The sequence below is a fragment of the Canis lupus genome, chromosome 22, assembly GCF_003254725.2.
Source record: "Canis lupus dingo isolate Sandy chromosome 22, ASM325472v2, whole genome shotgun sequence".
NCBI classification, from domain to species: Eukaryota; Metazoa; Chordata; class Mammalia; order Carnivora; family Canidae; genus Canis; species Canis lupus.
The window spans coordinates 7,820,573-7,834,869 of record NC_064264.1 but is presented as its reverse complement, the minus strand read 5'-3'; the positions used below and the strand labels follow the sequence as shown (position 1 = coordinate 7,834,869).

The window sequence follows — 14,297 nt, the reverse complement described above, 5'->3', positions numbered from 1 at the left end:
GATTTTGGAAGAAACATATGCTTATAGGAGAAAATTCACAAAGATATATGTTTTAAATATGGAAAAGTCACTCATAATCCCACCCTTAAGAGATCACAAATACTTTTCTTGGAGTAAATTTCAGTCCAATCTATATTCTGCATCTATTATTACACAGTTGCAATCATATCTGAAGTCAAATTGTATGTCTTACTTTCACTTATAAGTAGTTTTCCCAACTATTCACGTAACAAGCTTAATATTACATGGCTGATAATACTTCACAACATGGATATAGCATAATATAACCACTCACTTAACTATTTCAGTTGTTTCAATTGTTCTCTATTATAAACAATCCTGCAGGATGTACAAAGCATAAAAATAAAGCTTTGCACAGAATATTATCCAGAAGAAGACTCTAAGAACAAGAATGTGGACTACATTTAAATTTTTTCATCCCTTAGATATCCCATTTGCATTTCCAAAAATCCCAGGAAGTTTGATTGGGTGATTACTTTCTGCCCTCAGGCCTCACTCTCCCCAGTTCTCAAACTAGGAAGATACTGGCCCTAACCAACCATTCCTTTTCACCTCCTCCTTCTAACGGCACCTTTATACTATTCAGGTTGACAACTCTACCCGGTTAAAAGATTAGAGTCCACAACCTTTTTTATAGCTATGTATGACCATCTTACCAAGTTTGGGAAATCAAAATATAAATGGAAGCCACTGAGAAGGATTTCCAGGAAAACTCCTTTAAATGGGGACAGACAGGAAAAATTGTCGGTTGCTTTCCCCTTCCTGGAAGACTGAAGTGGTAGCTAATGCTCAAGCAGCTATCTTGGTCAATGAGGCTACTTGACTATGAAAGACACACATCAGAAACAGCAAAGCACGGGCAGCCCAGGTGGCTCAGCAGTTTAGCTCCGTGTTTTAGCCCAGGGTATGATCCTGGAGACCCTGGATGGAGTCCCACATTGGGCTTCCTGCATGGGGCCTGCTTCTCCCTCTGCCTGTGTCTCTGCCTCTCTCTCTCTCTCTCTTTCTCTCTCTCTCTGTGTCTCTCATGAATAAACAAATAAAAACTTAAAAAAAAAAAAGAAAAAAGAAATAGCAGAGCAGAAAGACAAAAGCTATGCTGTGCCCTGTGACTATAAAACCACCTCATGAGCAGTAATCTATTGCTATGCTGCCTGACTTTAAACCTTAATTCTGTTACTTTCTAACTATAATCTTGAGCAAATTACTAAGTTTTTCTATTTTTTTTTTCACCCATGAAATGGGACTAACAGCTATGTCCTTAGACCAATGCTAGAAAATAAATGTTCTATTATACTTGCTTGCTATTTGTACTACATCACCCCTAGACTAGCTGCCTTCACACTTATTTCATAGGTGAGAAACAAATAAACAAAGCCATCTATGCTTAAGACACCTATTTGGAGATATCTATTATATGTAATTGTAACGTAAGAATGATGTGTGTGTGTGTGTATATATATATATATATATATATATGATACCTCTTTTATCATATGTAATAAAACCTAGCCCTGAATCACAGTACATCTCCTTTTTCATGCTGTGACTGAATTTCTTTGCTCCAACTTCTTCCACAACATATACAATTTAGCTTTTCTAATTGTCTTTTTACAATCTTGGTTCTGGCATTTGTCTCTAACATCTATATCCTAGTTCCTGATTCTTTCCTTTGATCTGTGTCTTAGGAGTAATAAGAACCACCGCATGAGACAAAGTGGTGTTGATAAATAGCTCATTAAAGATTAGCAAATAGTCTTCTGTAAAAGATAGCATGTTTCTGAGCCCAGGTTTTTTTCCCTAAATTATTTATTGAGCCATAATATACTTAGGACAAACTGTACAAATCTTAAACATACAGCTCCATGACAAACTGCCTTTGAATTTCTCCAGATTCCAAAAGAATAAAGGAAAAAAAGAAAGAAGCACAATGAACTTTAGAATATGATCTGAAATTACTTATTCCCCAATTTTTTGTCTTAAATTTTAAGCCTACAAGCAAAGTTAAAATATTGATAAAATGAAAACCTATATACTATTTATCTATACTTACCAATTGTTCATGTTTGGCCACATTTCTTTCACTCTCATCTTTATTCTTTCTGAACTATATGAAAGTAAACTACAGAGTCAGTAAGATAACCCCAAATACTTTAGCATGTATCTCCTAAAAACAAAGACATTCTCCTAGTTACATGTTAAAAACTTTTGCACCCAAAGGAATTAACATTAATATAGCATTTACTCTATATTCAAATTTCTAAATTGTTCCAACTTTTAAAATATTCTTCTCTACCCCCACTGCATCCTGGATCCAATCACAGATTACAGATGCCTGTTGTTTGACATGTCTCTATAGACTTCTAGGATGCAGGACCATTTCCTTGACTTTTTCCTGCCTTTCATGACTAACATTTCTGAAGAGTCCAGGTGTGATGGTTAATTGTATGTGTCAACTTGACATGGCAACAGGATACCCCTGTATCTGGCTAAACACTATTTCTGTGTATGTCTGTGAGGGTGTTTCTGAAACAGGTAAGCATTTGAATCCATGGTCTGAGTGAAAGCAGGCAGCCTTTACTATTGTGGGTGGGCATCACCAAACCCACTGAGGGCCTCAACAGAACAAGGAAGGCAGAGGAAGGTTGAAATCAGTCTTGACCTGATTAGCTGAGCTGAGACATGGATCTTCTGCTCTTGATGCTCCTGGTTCTCAGGCCTTCACACTTAGAGGGGAATGTACACCATGGGCTCTATTGCTTTTAGGACTTCAAACTACACACTGGCTTTCCTGAGTCTCCAGCTTGTAGATGACAGATCATGGGATTTCTCAGCCCTCATAATTATGTGAACCAATACTTTATAGCCTTATAACAAATTTCTTTATAAATATATATATATGAAATAATAATCTCTTCACATATAAATATATAAGCATATTGTATATTTATATAATTATAAAATATTATATATTTATTATAATTATACTCTATTTTATAATTTGCATATTTTATATATAATAAAATTTATATATTTATATATTAAAATTCATTTATACATTTTATGTTATATGTATATATATACTATATAAAATCTATTAGTTCTGTTTGTCTGGAGAACCCTGACCAATATACCAGGTAAACTGTCTTATAGAATTTATAGAACACTTCACACTCTGGATTTGAGAAAATGATGATTAGATGTTCAAGTTAGACATTTTGGGGAAGAGTACTACATAAAAGATAATATCCAAGATTCCAGTGTGAGAACAAGGGTTGTTTCCTTGCACAACTAAATAATAACCCAAGGTGAAAACAGTACCTGCCTATAGGATAGCAAGCAATCCCACTTTAAAATAAAGATTAGAAAGAGAACATATCTTCTCCTGCCTGCTGCCTTCCATTAGCAATAGAAATCAAAAGGCATAATGGCTCTAAGACTTTCTACTTGGCATAAAGAGTCAAAGAGCATAACCTCCACTTTAAAAATAAAGATGTCGGGGATCCCTGGGTGGCGCAGCGGTTTGGCGCCTGCCTTTGGCCCAGGGTGCAATCCTGGAGACCCGGGATCGAGTCCCATGTCGGGCTCCCGGTGCATGGAGCCTGCTTCTCCCTCTGCCTCTCTCTCTCTCTGTGTGACTATCATAATAAATAAAAAAATTTAAAAAAAAATAAAAATAAAGATGTCTTCCTATCAAACTAGTTAAAGTGTTTATCTTTAAGGATTAGAATTGCAGGGGACAAAAAAAAAAAAGAATTGCAGGGGACTTTTACTTTCTATCTTATTTTTGTAATGTTTGAACTTTTATAACAAGCAGATATGACTTTACTTTTAAAATCAGGGGAAGATATTCCAAAGATTTTTTTAGTGAGGAAATATTTAAAACAAAGACTTCAAGCAGAGGCTCAGATTTTCCTACAAGGTTAGGTAGCACAGGATTTCCACTCTCTCTGGTGCCATAGCAAAACAAACACGGGGCCATACAAGCCCTTGAGTTTTAATGATGATAAATGTCTTTCATTTTTCTATAGGAGTTTAATGGATTCCCTTTTAAGTGTTCATATTTGGGGGGGGAATTCAAACATTACAGAACAAAAGAAGATCATCATTAGCTGATTCTCTGATATAGAACAGACCTTTCAAATGCAGTCTTCTCCCTTTGATGATTTTTTTCCTGTTAAGCTTTTGTTTCAGATTAAAATAGATTCTGAATAGATACAATTAACCTTAACAATATGTATAACCTTACAGCACTCTACTGACTTTGAATTAAATAACCTTACTATGTAATTGAACTAAGTTTCTTTTTTCTCATTTCTGCTCTGCTTCTACTGAATATTATAGGTATTATGTGTTTTCATGCTTTCATCATCCTGTTGATTGATTGTTTCACTGTATCAGCTGTCAAAGACTTTCTGAGAAAAGCCCACTCATTTTTGATATTGTATTTGAGCAAAAATGATTGCTCCCTAAGACTTGGCAGACTGCAAATGCATTCATACTGAGGAGTGAAATCTGGTGCAGAAAAGTTAGATATTCGTCTAAACAGAACCATAATTTCTACCCTCCTGTATAAACAGGAAGATAAATTGGATCTAAGCAAACCAAAATGGCTTTTCTTTCCATCCACTCCAGCAATCTCTTCTGCCATGCACAGAACTACATTTTTCACAGTACACAGGTAACCCACTAATGGGTCATGAAACCAATTTAATGGGTTTATTTTTAATGAATGAGACTAGAAAGCCTCAGAGTGCATCACATACAGTAAGGGTGAGAGCTAAAATTTTTTTTCAGTTATATATAAACTCATATATGCCCACACACGTCCTTGATCATGAATGTCAAATGACATTCATGCTTGCTTTTACTCTAGTCTATGGTCAGAAATCTGAAAGATCACCAGGAAGCAGATGTTGTTTAGGTTGTTCATAAACAAGGATGGTAAAAGAACTGTTCTAATGCAAGCCCACCAAACTGTCATTTAAGAAAAGCAGCAGAGACCAGAGAATCCCCACAGAAACTGCATTCATGTAAACCATTTCTCCATCCAGAGAATTTTAAAGCTGTAAATGTCACATTACTGTTTCTATAGTGTCACTCCCTTTAGTCTATAGAATTCTTATTTTCTTGATGTGAAAATATGACGATTGGTGGGAACTTAGCTAGCTGTACTACCCCTTCCTCCTCCAGCTGCATATCATGGTCAGGATCTAGACTTTGGTAGATAGAACCAGCAGCACTCAAACCTGAGTCTATCACTAAAAAAAAAAAAAAAAAACCCATGAGACCTTGGGAAATCATTTAATCCCTCAAGACTCGGTTCTTCAACTGTGAAGTGGCAAAGAATTTATGATGATGAGAAAAAGGAATTCTATGACGCGTAGTTCAAGGTCTAGCACTTGGTTAAGAGGCCCAAGACATAAGAGTTCAAGCTATTGATTGTTATTTTAGTTTTATTCTCTTGGGGTACCCAGTTTGACTATTCATAAGGCATTTACTTTAAGCTACTACAGTATTGGAATGCTTTGCCACATTTTTCATTTCAAAAATAAGTCAAATAGAGTTCTACTGATCAGTTTGCTAGAATATAGTAATCACTGAGACACCTAACAAGTTCATTGAGCCATATAATTATCATTAAGAGTTAAACACTATCTGTTGTTTTACAAACTTTCTGAATGCTTATGAGCCTCGTCTGAAGATTGAGTTATAGCCCTCTAATGAACAGCCATCTATAGTGAGCCGTCAAGAAGATTACTCATCAAAATCAATCATAGATTTTCTCTTTCCATGTAGTATTATTTCAGAGCACTAAAAGGAACTTCGTCATTATTCAGTTCTCCATCCCCAGGGAGGAGTAATAGCCTGATGCTTTCATGCCATTTAACATCTATAGGCAAAAGCTTATTTTCTCACACTCATATGAGGATTCAAAAGAGAAATCTGGGGCATTGCAGTGAAGAGGAAATAGTGAAAGCAGTTCTTACAGGCTCTCATAAGTTTGTAAAAACTTGTACTTAATTTAAGACTATTTTATGTGGCTAGTTTGGATTGAAATGAGCTAAGTCAAGAATGACATAAGAAGTTTTTGATGATCTGTCTTGAACATAAGACATTATACTTCAGAATTCAGAACATATTCAACAATTATTAGATAGTGATGTTCATAAAAACTGAACATTATAACAATAATTAGTTTATCATACATTCCACTTTATATCCCACCTTCTAGTTATAAAATGTTTCATACTAATGTAGTATAGTGCTCTTTAAAGGGAAAAGAGAGAAAAATCAGGAATTGGCCATTAATAAGGAGTCTTGCCAAGCTATCCTTTATTCACCCTTCACTGTCCCTTGAGACTTTGAGGATGAAGGGAAAGAAAACTATCAGTTACCAGAATTCTTTCTTTCCCTGGAGCACAGCAAACTAGGGGAAGTTTTGAAGTTTGAGTAAGGAAATAAGGAAACCAGGGCCCCAAAGAGAGGAAGTAAGAAAAAGGAGTGGATTTCCCCAGTACAATTATATAGCACTTCAACAGACATAGTGTCTAAGCTGTTGTAATTGGGAGTATGGTTTATCTAAGAGGCTGTGTCAGTTTGGGTCCTCCAAAAAGAAGACATCATGACAGGATTAGACATGGAAGAGGTTTACTGGGAAGAAGGCTTAGGAAGGATAAAAGGGGAATGAGCAGGGGTAGGCCGTGAAACCCTCAAGAACATGAGCAGATCTGAAACCTATGAAAGCCGAGACGGGAGGGGGGATTGAGTTGGGAAAAGCCTCAGACTGATGTACAGTTCTGAGAAAATCTTGGATAGTTCAGTTGAGGAGTGTTCTGGCAAAAGCTGCCCAATTGCCCAATAGAGGAGTCCCACCTGGGCCAGGAACAGGCTGACACTAGTACCCTGGAATGTTCAGACACTGGCTGGAAGAACACAGAATAAGATGCTCTCAGAACAAAGGGTAATGGACAAAGGGGTTGCAGCTGGGCCCTCAGTGGACTATGCTTCCCACAGTAAGTTCTTTTGAAGATCTGAACAGCAAGTTTCCCTGACTGCCACAGAGGCTGTATAAACTCCTGGGGTATAACAAACTATAAAAACTTACTTCGTCCCTGGTTCCTGACACAGAGCTCCAAAAAATCCTTGGGATTCCAAGTGATAAAAGAGTGTTGATTGTATGTTAATGAGGTGACCCCAGAATGCTTCAGGATAGGAGCTATTTGCCAGAAAATCTAACCACGTGATTAGAGGGTTAGAACTAACCACGTGATTAGAGGGTTAGAACTTTCAGGTCTGCCCCTTGAACACCTCTGGGGAGGAGAGAGGAGCTAGAGATTGAGTTCAATGATCAACTCAGTGGCCAATGATGGAATCAATTATGCCTGTTTAATGGAGCTGGAATAAATATTCTTGAAGGAGGATTGAGGACCTTCCAGATTGGTGAGCACATCAAAGTGCCGAGAAGGTAGTCCACTGAGACAGGGTATAGAATTCTGTGCAACACTCCACCTCCATATCTTGACCTATACATCTTTTCTATTTGGCTGGTCCTGAGCTGTACCCTTTATAATAAAACTATAAGGGATCCCTGGGTGGCGCAGCGTTTTAGCGCCTGCCTTTGGCCCGGGGTGCGATCCTGGAGACCCGGGATCGAATCCCACGTCGGGCTCACGGTGCATGGAGTCTCTCTCTCTGTGACTATCATAAATAAATAAAAATTTAAAAATAAATAAAAATAAATAAAACTATAAACAGCAATTTCTAGGATTTCTGTGAGTCGTTCTAGTGAATTATCAAACTGGGGGAGGAGGCATCATGGAAACTCCCACATTTGTGGTCAGGCAGAAGTATGGGATAGTTTGGGGACCCCATTTGTGGCTGGTGTCTAAAACAGGGGCAGGGATCCCTGGGTGGCGCAGCGGTTTGGCGCCTGCCTTTGGCCCAGGGCGCGATCCTAGAGACCTGGGATCGAATCCCATGTTGGGCTCCCGGTGCATGGAGCCTGCGTCTCCCTCTGCCTGTGTCTCTGCCTCTCTCTCTCTCTCTCTGTGTGACTATCATAAATAAATAAAAATTTAAAAAAATAAATAAAACAGGGGCAGTCTTATGGCATCGGGCCCTAACCTGGGGGGGGTCCATGCAAACTTTCGGTAGTGTTAGAACTGAATGAAAGTTGGTTGGCGTTGGAATAATGCATTTGATGTCAGAAAAAAACCCACACAGCTCCTAACTATCCTGTAGACTGCAGCTCAAACATCACTCCTTGGGAACACTTCTGCTCCCAAGACTGCCTCAGACCTTGGCTTATGAAGTCATTCCTGTAATTATCTAAGAACTGTTCGCCCCAACAGTAAGACTATAAGGTATATAAGGGCTTATCTTCTACTGAGTAGTTATTTTCTCCTAAAATTTTAATTAAGTATCCAGAACTAGAGATCCTGTTATTTTAGGGTTGTTATGAGGCCTGAAAGAGTTAATATACATAACGCACTTTGACATACTAAGCATTGTTTGCTATTATTATTGCTCTTATGCCTCTTCAGTCCTTAGTATAAAGTAGGCCACAGGGATCCCTGGATGGCGCAGCGGTTTGGCGCCTGCCTTTGGCCCAGGGCGCGATCCTGGAGACCCGGGATTAAATCCCACGTTGGGCTCCCGATACATGGAATCTGCTACTCCCTATGCCTGTGTCTCTGCCTCTCTCTCTCTCTCTCTCTCTCTCTCTCTCTCTGTGACTATCATAAAATAAATAAATAAAATAAAGTAGGCCACAAATATTAATTTATATACAAATTCAGCTCACCTGATGCAAACTGTACAGCAAAATTCCAATTATAGGTTCACTTTCAGAATATCTTTTTATTTCCTTGAAATGGCATCAAGCTAAAGGACCACTTCCAAGTATGATTATAGGCTAGTATTTCAATGAAGTGAATGCTGTGTTGCTATCACAGACAAGAACCTATTGCCCAGAATTGGGTAAAGTCAGGTGAAAACCCCCTCCAGAAAAACCCATGCTTTAATCTTGTATTTATCTAGATGCTACATAAGTGAGTGCGAGATATTTGCAAAAGAGCAAAATATTGAAAGGGAAAGTGAAGGTAAAGTGTTACTTTGGATTTGAAGTAAGCTTTGGATAAGCTTTCTTTCTCTTTCAATCTGTGTAGATGGCTTATGATATTTAAGGACAAGAGAAAAACACCAACTAAAAATAATTGGGAAAGCTGATACGAATTAGCACTTATAATTACTTAAATCCAAATATAATCAAGAACACAGCCTTGCCTTAGAGTCTATTAGAGGTTCTCAGAAGTCATTTAAAATTTTAAAACATTGCCTTTAAATATCTATTTATATGTAAGAAGGTGTTTTAAATCAGTGTATTTTTACAAGTACAAACACTCCACTTCAGGGTGATAGCATACTTGATCAATAAACATTTGCTAAATGAATTCAAGGCTATCAGGACCCAATACTTACTGGATATTTCCTTTCTGCCAGGCATGATGTTTTATGCATACATACACACACAAAAAATAAAGAGCCTCTCAGAGATTAGTATTATTTCATTTTAAGTAACGAGGAAACTGAGGCATAAAGTATTAAGCACCATGTTGATGTTCAGAGAGCAAGTCATGGCAGAATCAGAAGGTGGGCCCAAGTGTGGCCTCAAAGCCCATGCTCCTATGCCTACACTGGTGCTTCCCTAAGAAATTAATGGAAGGATGCATACAATACAAGGTTAAATCTCAATCCTTTCTCATATAAATAGGCTCATATTGAGGGTGAACAAATGAAGCTTCTTAAGCACTTTATCCTTCCTTTTTATTTCCCAGAAAATACTGTAATTCCTCTCCAAAAATTAAAAACTGAATAAATTAAACCCCCTTCTTAGTAGCTTTTAATGTGTGTATGTGAATTTTACTAAGATGTTATTTACCAGGCAACCATTTTCCTTGGTTTTCCAGTTCCCCTAAAGGAGACAAGTGGGAATAAACAATAGATAGAAGTTAGTGATGGAGATGTAGGAATTCAGAGTGGTCCAAACAGGATCTTAGATATGAAACACCTGGGCAGCCCCGGTGGCGCAGCGGTTTGGCGCTGCCTGCAGCCTGGGGTGTGATCCTGGAGACCCGGGATCGAGTCCCACATCGGGCTCCCTGCGTGGAGCCTGCTTCTCCCTCTGTCTGTGTCTCTGCCCCTCTCTCTGTGTGTCTATGAATAAAAAAATAAAATCAAAAAAAAAAAAAAGATATGAAACACCTAAAAGGGAATGTCTCCTATAATGCTCTACTGATTGCAACTGGTTCACAGTTTTTAAAATAAATACATAGGGGTAAACTGGGTGGCTCAGTCGGTGAATCCTCCAACTCTTGGTTTCAGCTCAGGTCAGGATCTCAGGGTTCTGGAATCAAGCCCCACGTGGGGGTCCTTGCTCCATGTGGAGTCTGCTTGAGACATTCCCTCTCCAGCCCTTTTCACCCTCTACCCCTTGCCCTTGTGTCTTAAATAAATAAATATTTAATAAATGAGTGAATCAGTTCTGGGAAAGCTGCTGAACTCTCCTACGTACTCTCTAATGGTCTATTACCAAATCTTAAAAAAATCACAAAATAGTATGCAGTGAGGTCTTCAGGTATTGAGACCTGGACAATTAATTAGAAAACATCCCTTTTCTGAACAATTTGGTCTGGCAAGATTCTGGGATAACTTAAAATCAAATAAAAATAGATGCAACCACTAATATTTAGAAATTGATGTGAGCTTGCATCTAAATGATTATATCTAAGTAGCTGTTCTTTAATAAACAGACACATAAAAGGTACTCATAATCCACATGAGACTGTATGTCCATGACCTCTACTACATTAAATGGTACAGCTGAGCTATAGATAACTTGAAATTAATGAATGTCTATTGTAGCAAGACATCTCCCATTCTGCCAAGGAGAGAAATGAAGTAATCTCTAACTGAAATCACCCAGGTTACCCACTCCATCTAAGGGTAACCCCAAGCCAAATAATATTAAAAGCCCGAATAATATTAAAAATATTTATGAATTCTTTCAAAATTAAGGGATGAAAGAAAATCTACTGTTTATTGGCCATAAGGTTATACACTATTCCTTAGCAACCGGCATGTCTTTCATGTGATTAGAAGTTGATGGAAAACGGGGAACTGAAAATGAAACCACTTGCAACAACTCCAATTCACAGAGGCAGCTCTTCAAAGGCACTGTGTACACCATACTATTGTGTTAAAGAAGCTTCTTCCACTGAGAAGAAAGAGAGGATCACTGACAAGGCATAAGAAAACGTTTCCAAGGTACCAAATGTAGACCCTGAACCGAAGACCAAGATAAAAATTACCTATAACAGTTCTTATGTACCCACCAACGCCAGGTCTGGAAATCCTGCAGCAGCTCTGCACCTCACCAAGTCCTACTTCCTCTGGTCCTAAGAGGTGGTTTATCCGGGAACTTTGTTGAGATGCAAGCTTGCTCCCAGACACAGCATATGAATCTCCTACACCCTAACACATTCCCTCTCCGCCCCTACCCTGGCAGCGGATATGAAGATATCATTTAGGGCACTGATCTTCTAAAACAGGAAGGAAAACATTTTTTTTTCATACCAGTTAAGAGTGTGAATTCTGGAAATACCTGGAAAGCTAGTAAGCAGCTCAGGCCCTTTCTACACAGGTCTTTTCAACCGCGCAGCTAGTCACAAGAATCAGGAAAACCATGTTCTTGAAAGGAACAGGAGCTCAGATTTGTAGTAAAGAACCGCAGACTGGGCCCACTCAATTTACAAGGTAGTAATTCCTGACTGCTTTTGCTAGGCAAATAAGCCTGCATGCTCCCAATCAATAAAATAAAATAAAAAACTAAAATAAAATAAAATAAAACAAAAGAACATAAAACAAACTAATAAAATAATAAAATAATAAAACAAAATAATAAAATAAAATAATAAAATAAAATAAAATTATAAAATAAAATTATAAAATTATAAAATAAAATTATAAAATAAAATTATAAAATTATAAAATAAAATTATAAAATAAAATTATAAAATAAAATAATAAATAATAAATAATAGTAATAAATAAAACAAAATCATAAAATAAAACAAAATAATGAAATAAAATAAATAAAATAAAATGATAAAATAATAAAATAAAATAAAATTATAAAATCATAAAATGGGATCCCTGGGTGGCGCAGCGGTTTAGCGCCTGCCTTTGGCCCAGGGCGCGATCCTGGAGACCCGGGATCGAATCCCACATCGGGCTCCCGGTGCATGGAGCCTGCTTCTCCCTGTGCCTGTGTCTCTGCCTCTCTCTCTCTCTCTCTTTCTCTCTCTCTCTCTCTGACTATCATAAATAAATAAAAATTTAAAAAATAAAAATAAAAAAATAAAATCATAAATTATAAAATAAAAAATGATAAATTATAAATTATAAATCATAAAATAAAACAAAATTATAAAATAAAATTATAAAATAGAATTATAAAATAGAATTATAAAATTATAAAATAAAATCATAAAACCATAGGGATCCCTGGGTGGCGCAGCGGTTTAGCGCCTGCCTTTGGCCCAGGGCGCGATCCTGGAGACCCGGGATCGAATCCCACATCGGGCTCCCGGTGCATGGAGCCTGCTTCTCCCTCTGCCTGTGTCTCTGCCTCTATCTCTCTCTCTCTGTGACTATCATAAAATAAAAAAAAATTAAAAAAAAAAAATCATAAAACCATAAAATAAAATGAAACAAAATTATAAAATAAAATAAAATAATAAAATGAAATAAAATTATAAAATAGAATCATAAAATGAAATAATAAAATAATAAAACAAAATAATAAAATAAAATTATTTTAAAATTTTATAAAATTATAAAATAAAATCATAAATAAAATCATAAAATAATAAATAAAATAAAATAAAATATAAAATAAAATAAATAAGATAAAATACAATAAAATATAAAATAAAATAATAAAATTTAAAAATAAAATAAAATAAAAATAAATAAATAAAATAATTAAAATAAAATAAAAAAATAAAGTAAAATAAAATAAATAAAATAAATAAAATAAATACAAAACAAAAACCTGCGACTGGGCCCCGGTGGTCTCCGGCTCCCAGCGGCCGAGAGGCGCCTGCGCGACGGCTCCAGTACTTACGGGCGGCGGGCGGCGGGCCCGGGGCTGTCCTCCGCGGGGCTCCGGGGCGCCCCCTCCACGCCGGGGCGGGGACCCTGCGGCGGGCCTGGCTCCGTGCGCGGCCCCCGGGCGTGGGTGCGGGTGAACATGGCTCAGGTCGGCGGTCCCGGGCGGCCACGGCGGGAGGGACGCGGGCGGGGACGCCTGGGGAGTCTCGAGGGCGATCCCCAAGGGTTTTAACAGCTCGAGTTTCGATTTCCCGCGGCCGCGCCGCGCAGCTGGCCCGCCCCCGCCCCCGCCCCCCCGCCTCCCCCGGCCTCCCCCGGCCTCCCCCGGCCTCTCCCGGCGGCGCCCTCTGCCCTTAGGGCGGGCGCGGGCTGGGGCCGCGCGGCCTGGGGGGCTGCGGAGGGCGGGGGCGGCTCCCGGCCTCACCCACCGCCCCCTGGGAGCGTGGGAGGGACACCTGTCCTCCGCCGCCCGCACCTTGGCGGCGAGCAGCACCAGGGGACCAGAACCCCGAAAGATGCCTTCGGGGCGGCTTAACAGGTAACCCCGATTTGGGGTTACTGCTGGATATTTGAGACCGTGAGTAGTGTGTATGAACCTTCGGACGCCAGAGCTGGGATGAATAAATAAATAAAACCATCTTTTTTTTTTTTTGAGATTTTTATTTATTCATTCATGAGAGCCAGGCAGAGAGAGAAGCAGGCTCCTTGCAGGGACTCGATCCCGGGACTCCAGAATCACGCCCTGGGTTGAAGGCAGACGCTCCACCGCGGAGCCACCCTGGCGTCCCAATAAAATTGCCTCTAATAAATATAATAAATTTCCCTTTTCTTTAAGTCTTATTTTACTTACTCATGAGAGATACAGGCAGAGGGAGAAGCAGGCTCCACGGAGCGAGCCCACGTGAGACTCGACCCCGGGTCTCCAGGGTCACGCCCCGGGCCGCAGGTGGCGCTAAACTGCTGCGCCAACGGAGCTGACCTAAAGGTTTCCCTTTTACCGGTAATGACTGCTGTTTGGCTGTTGCGCAACTACTTTCAAGGTAAAGGAAATGCAAAGTGAATTCAAACCCCTCTTCCCCCTCTCCCCCCAAAAAAAAGCC

The 14,297-nt window shown here is 38.8% G+C and overlaps 1 protein-coding gene across 8 annotated transcripts in view; it reads right to left on the bottom strand.

The window, feature by feature from the left end:
- The window catches only part of EPSTI1 (epithelial stromal interaction 1), a 94,017-nt gene extending 80,546 nt beyond the window's left edge, over positions 1-13,471 (bottom strand). Inside the window, exon 1 of one of the 8 annotated variants that reach the window (XR_007404902.1) lies at positions 13,211-13,471. Coding sequence is in view for 5 of the 8 variants with exons in the window: in XM_025478187.3 (XP_025333972.1) it covers positions 13,211-13,338 (128 nt within the window). In the remaining 3 variants the exon portion in view is untranslated. Of the gene's footprint in view, positions 1-2,074; positions 2,124-11,393; positions 11,583-13,210 lie in introns of those variants that run through there. The other 7 variants (XM_025478187.3, XM_049099326.1, XM_025478188.3 and 4 more) reach the window with 7 other exon arrangements.
- Between the last annotated feature and the right edge of the window lie 826 nt (positions 13,472-14,297).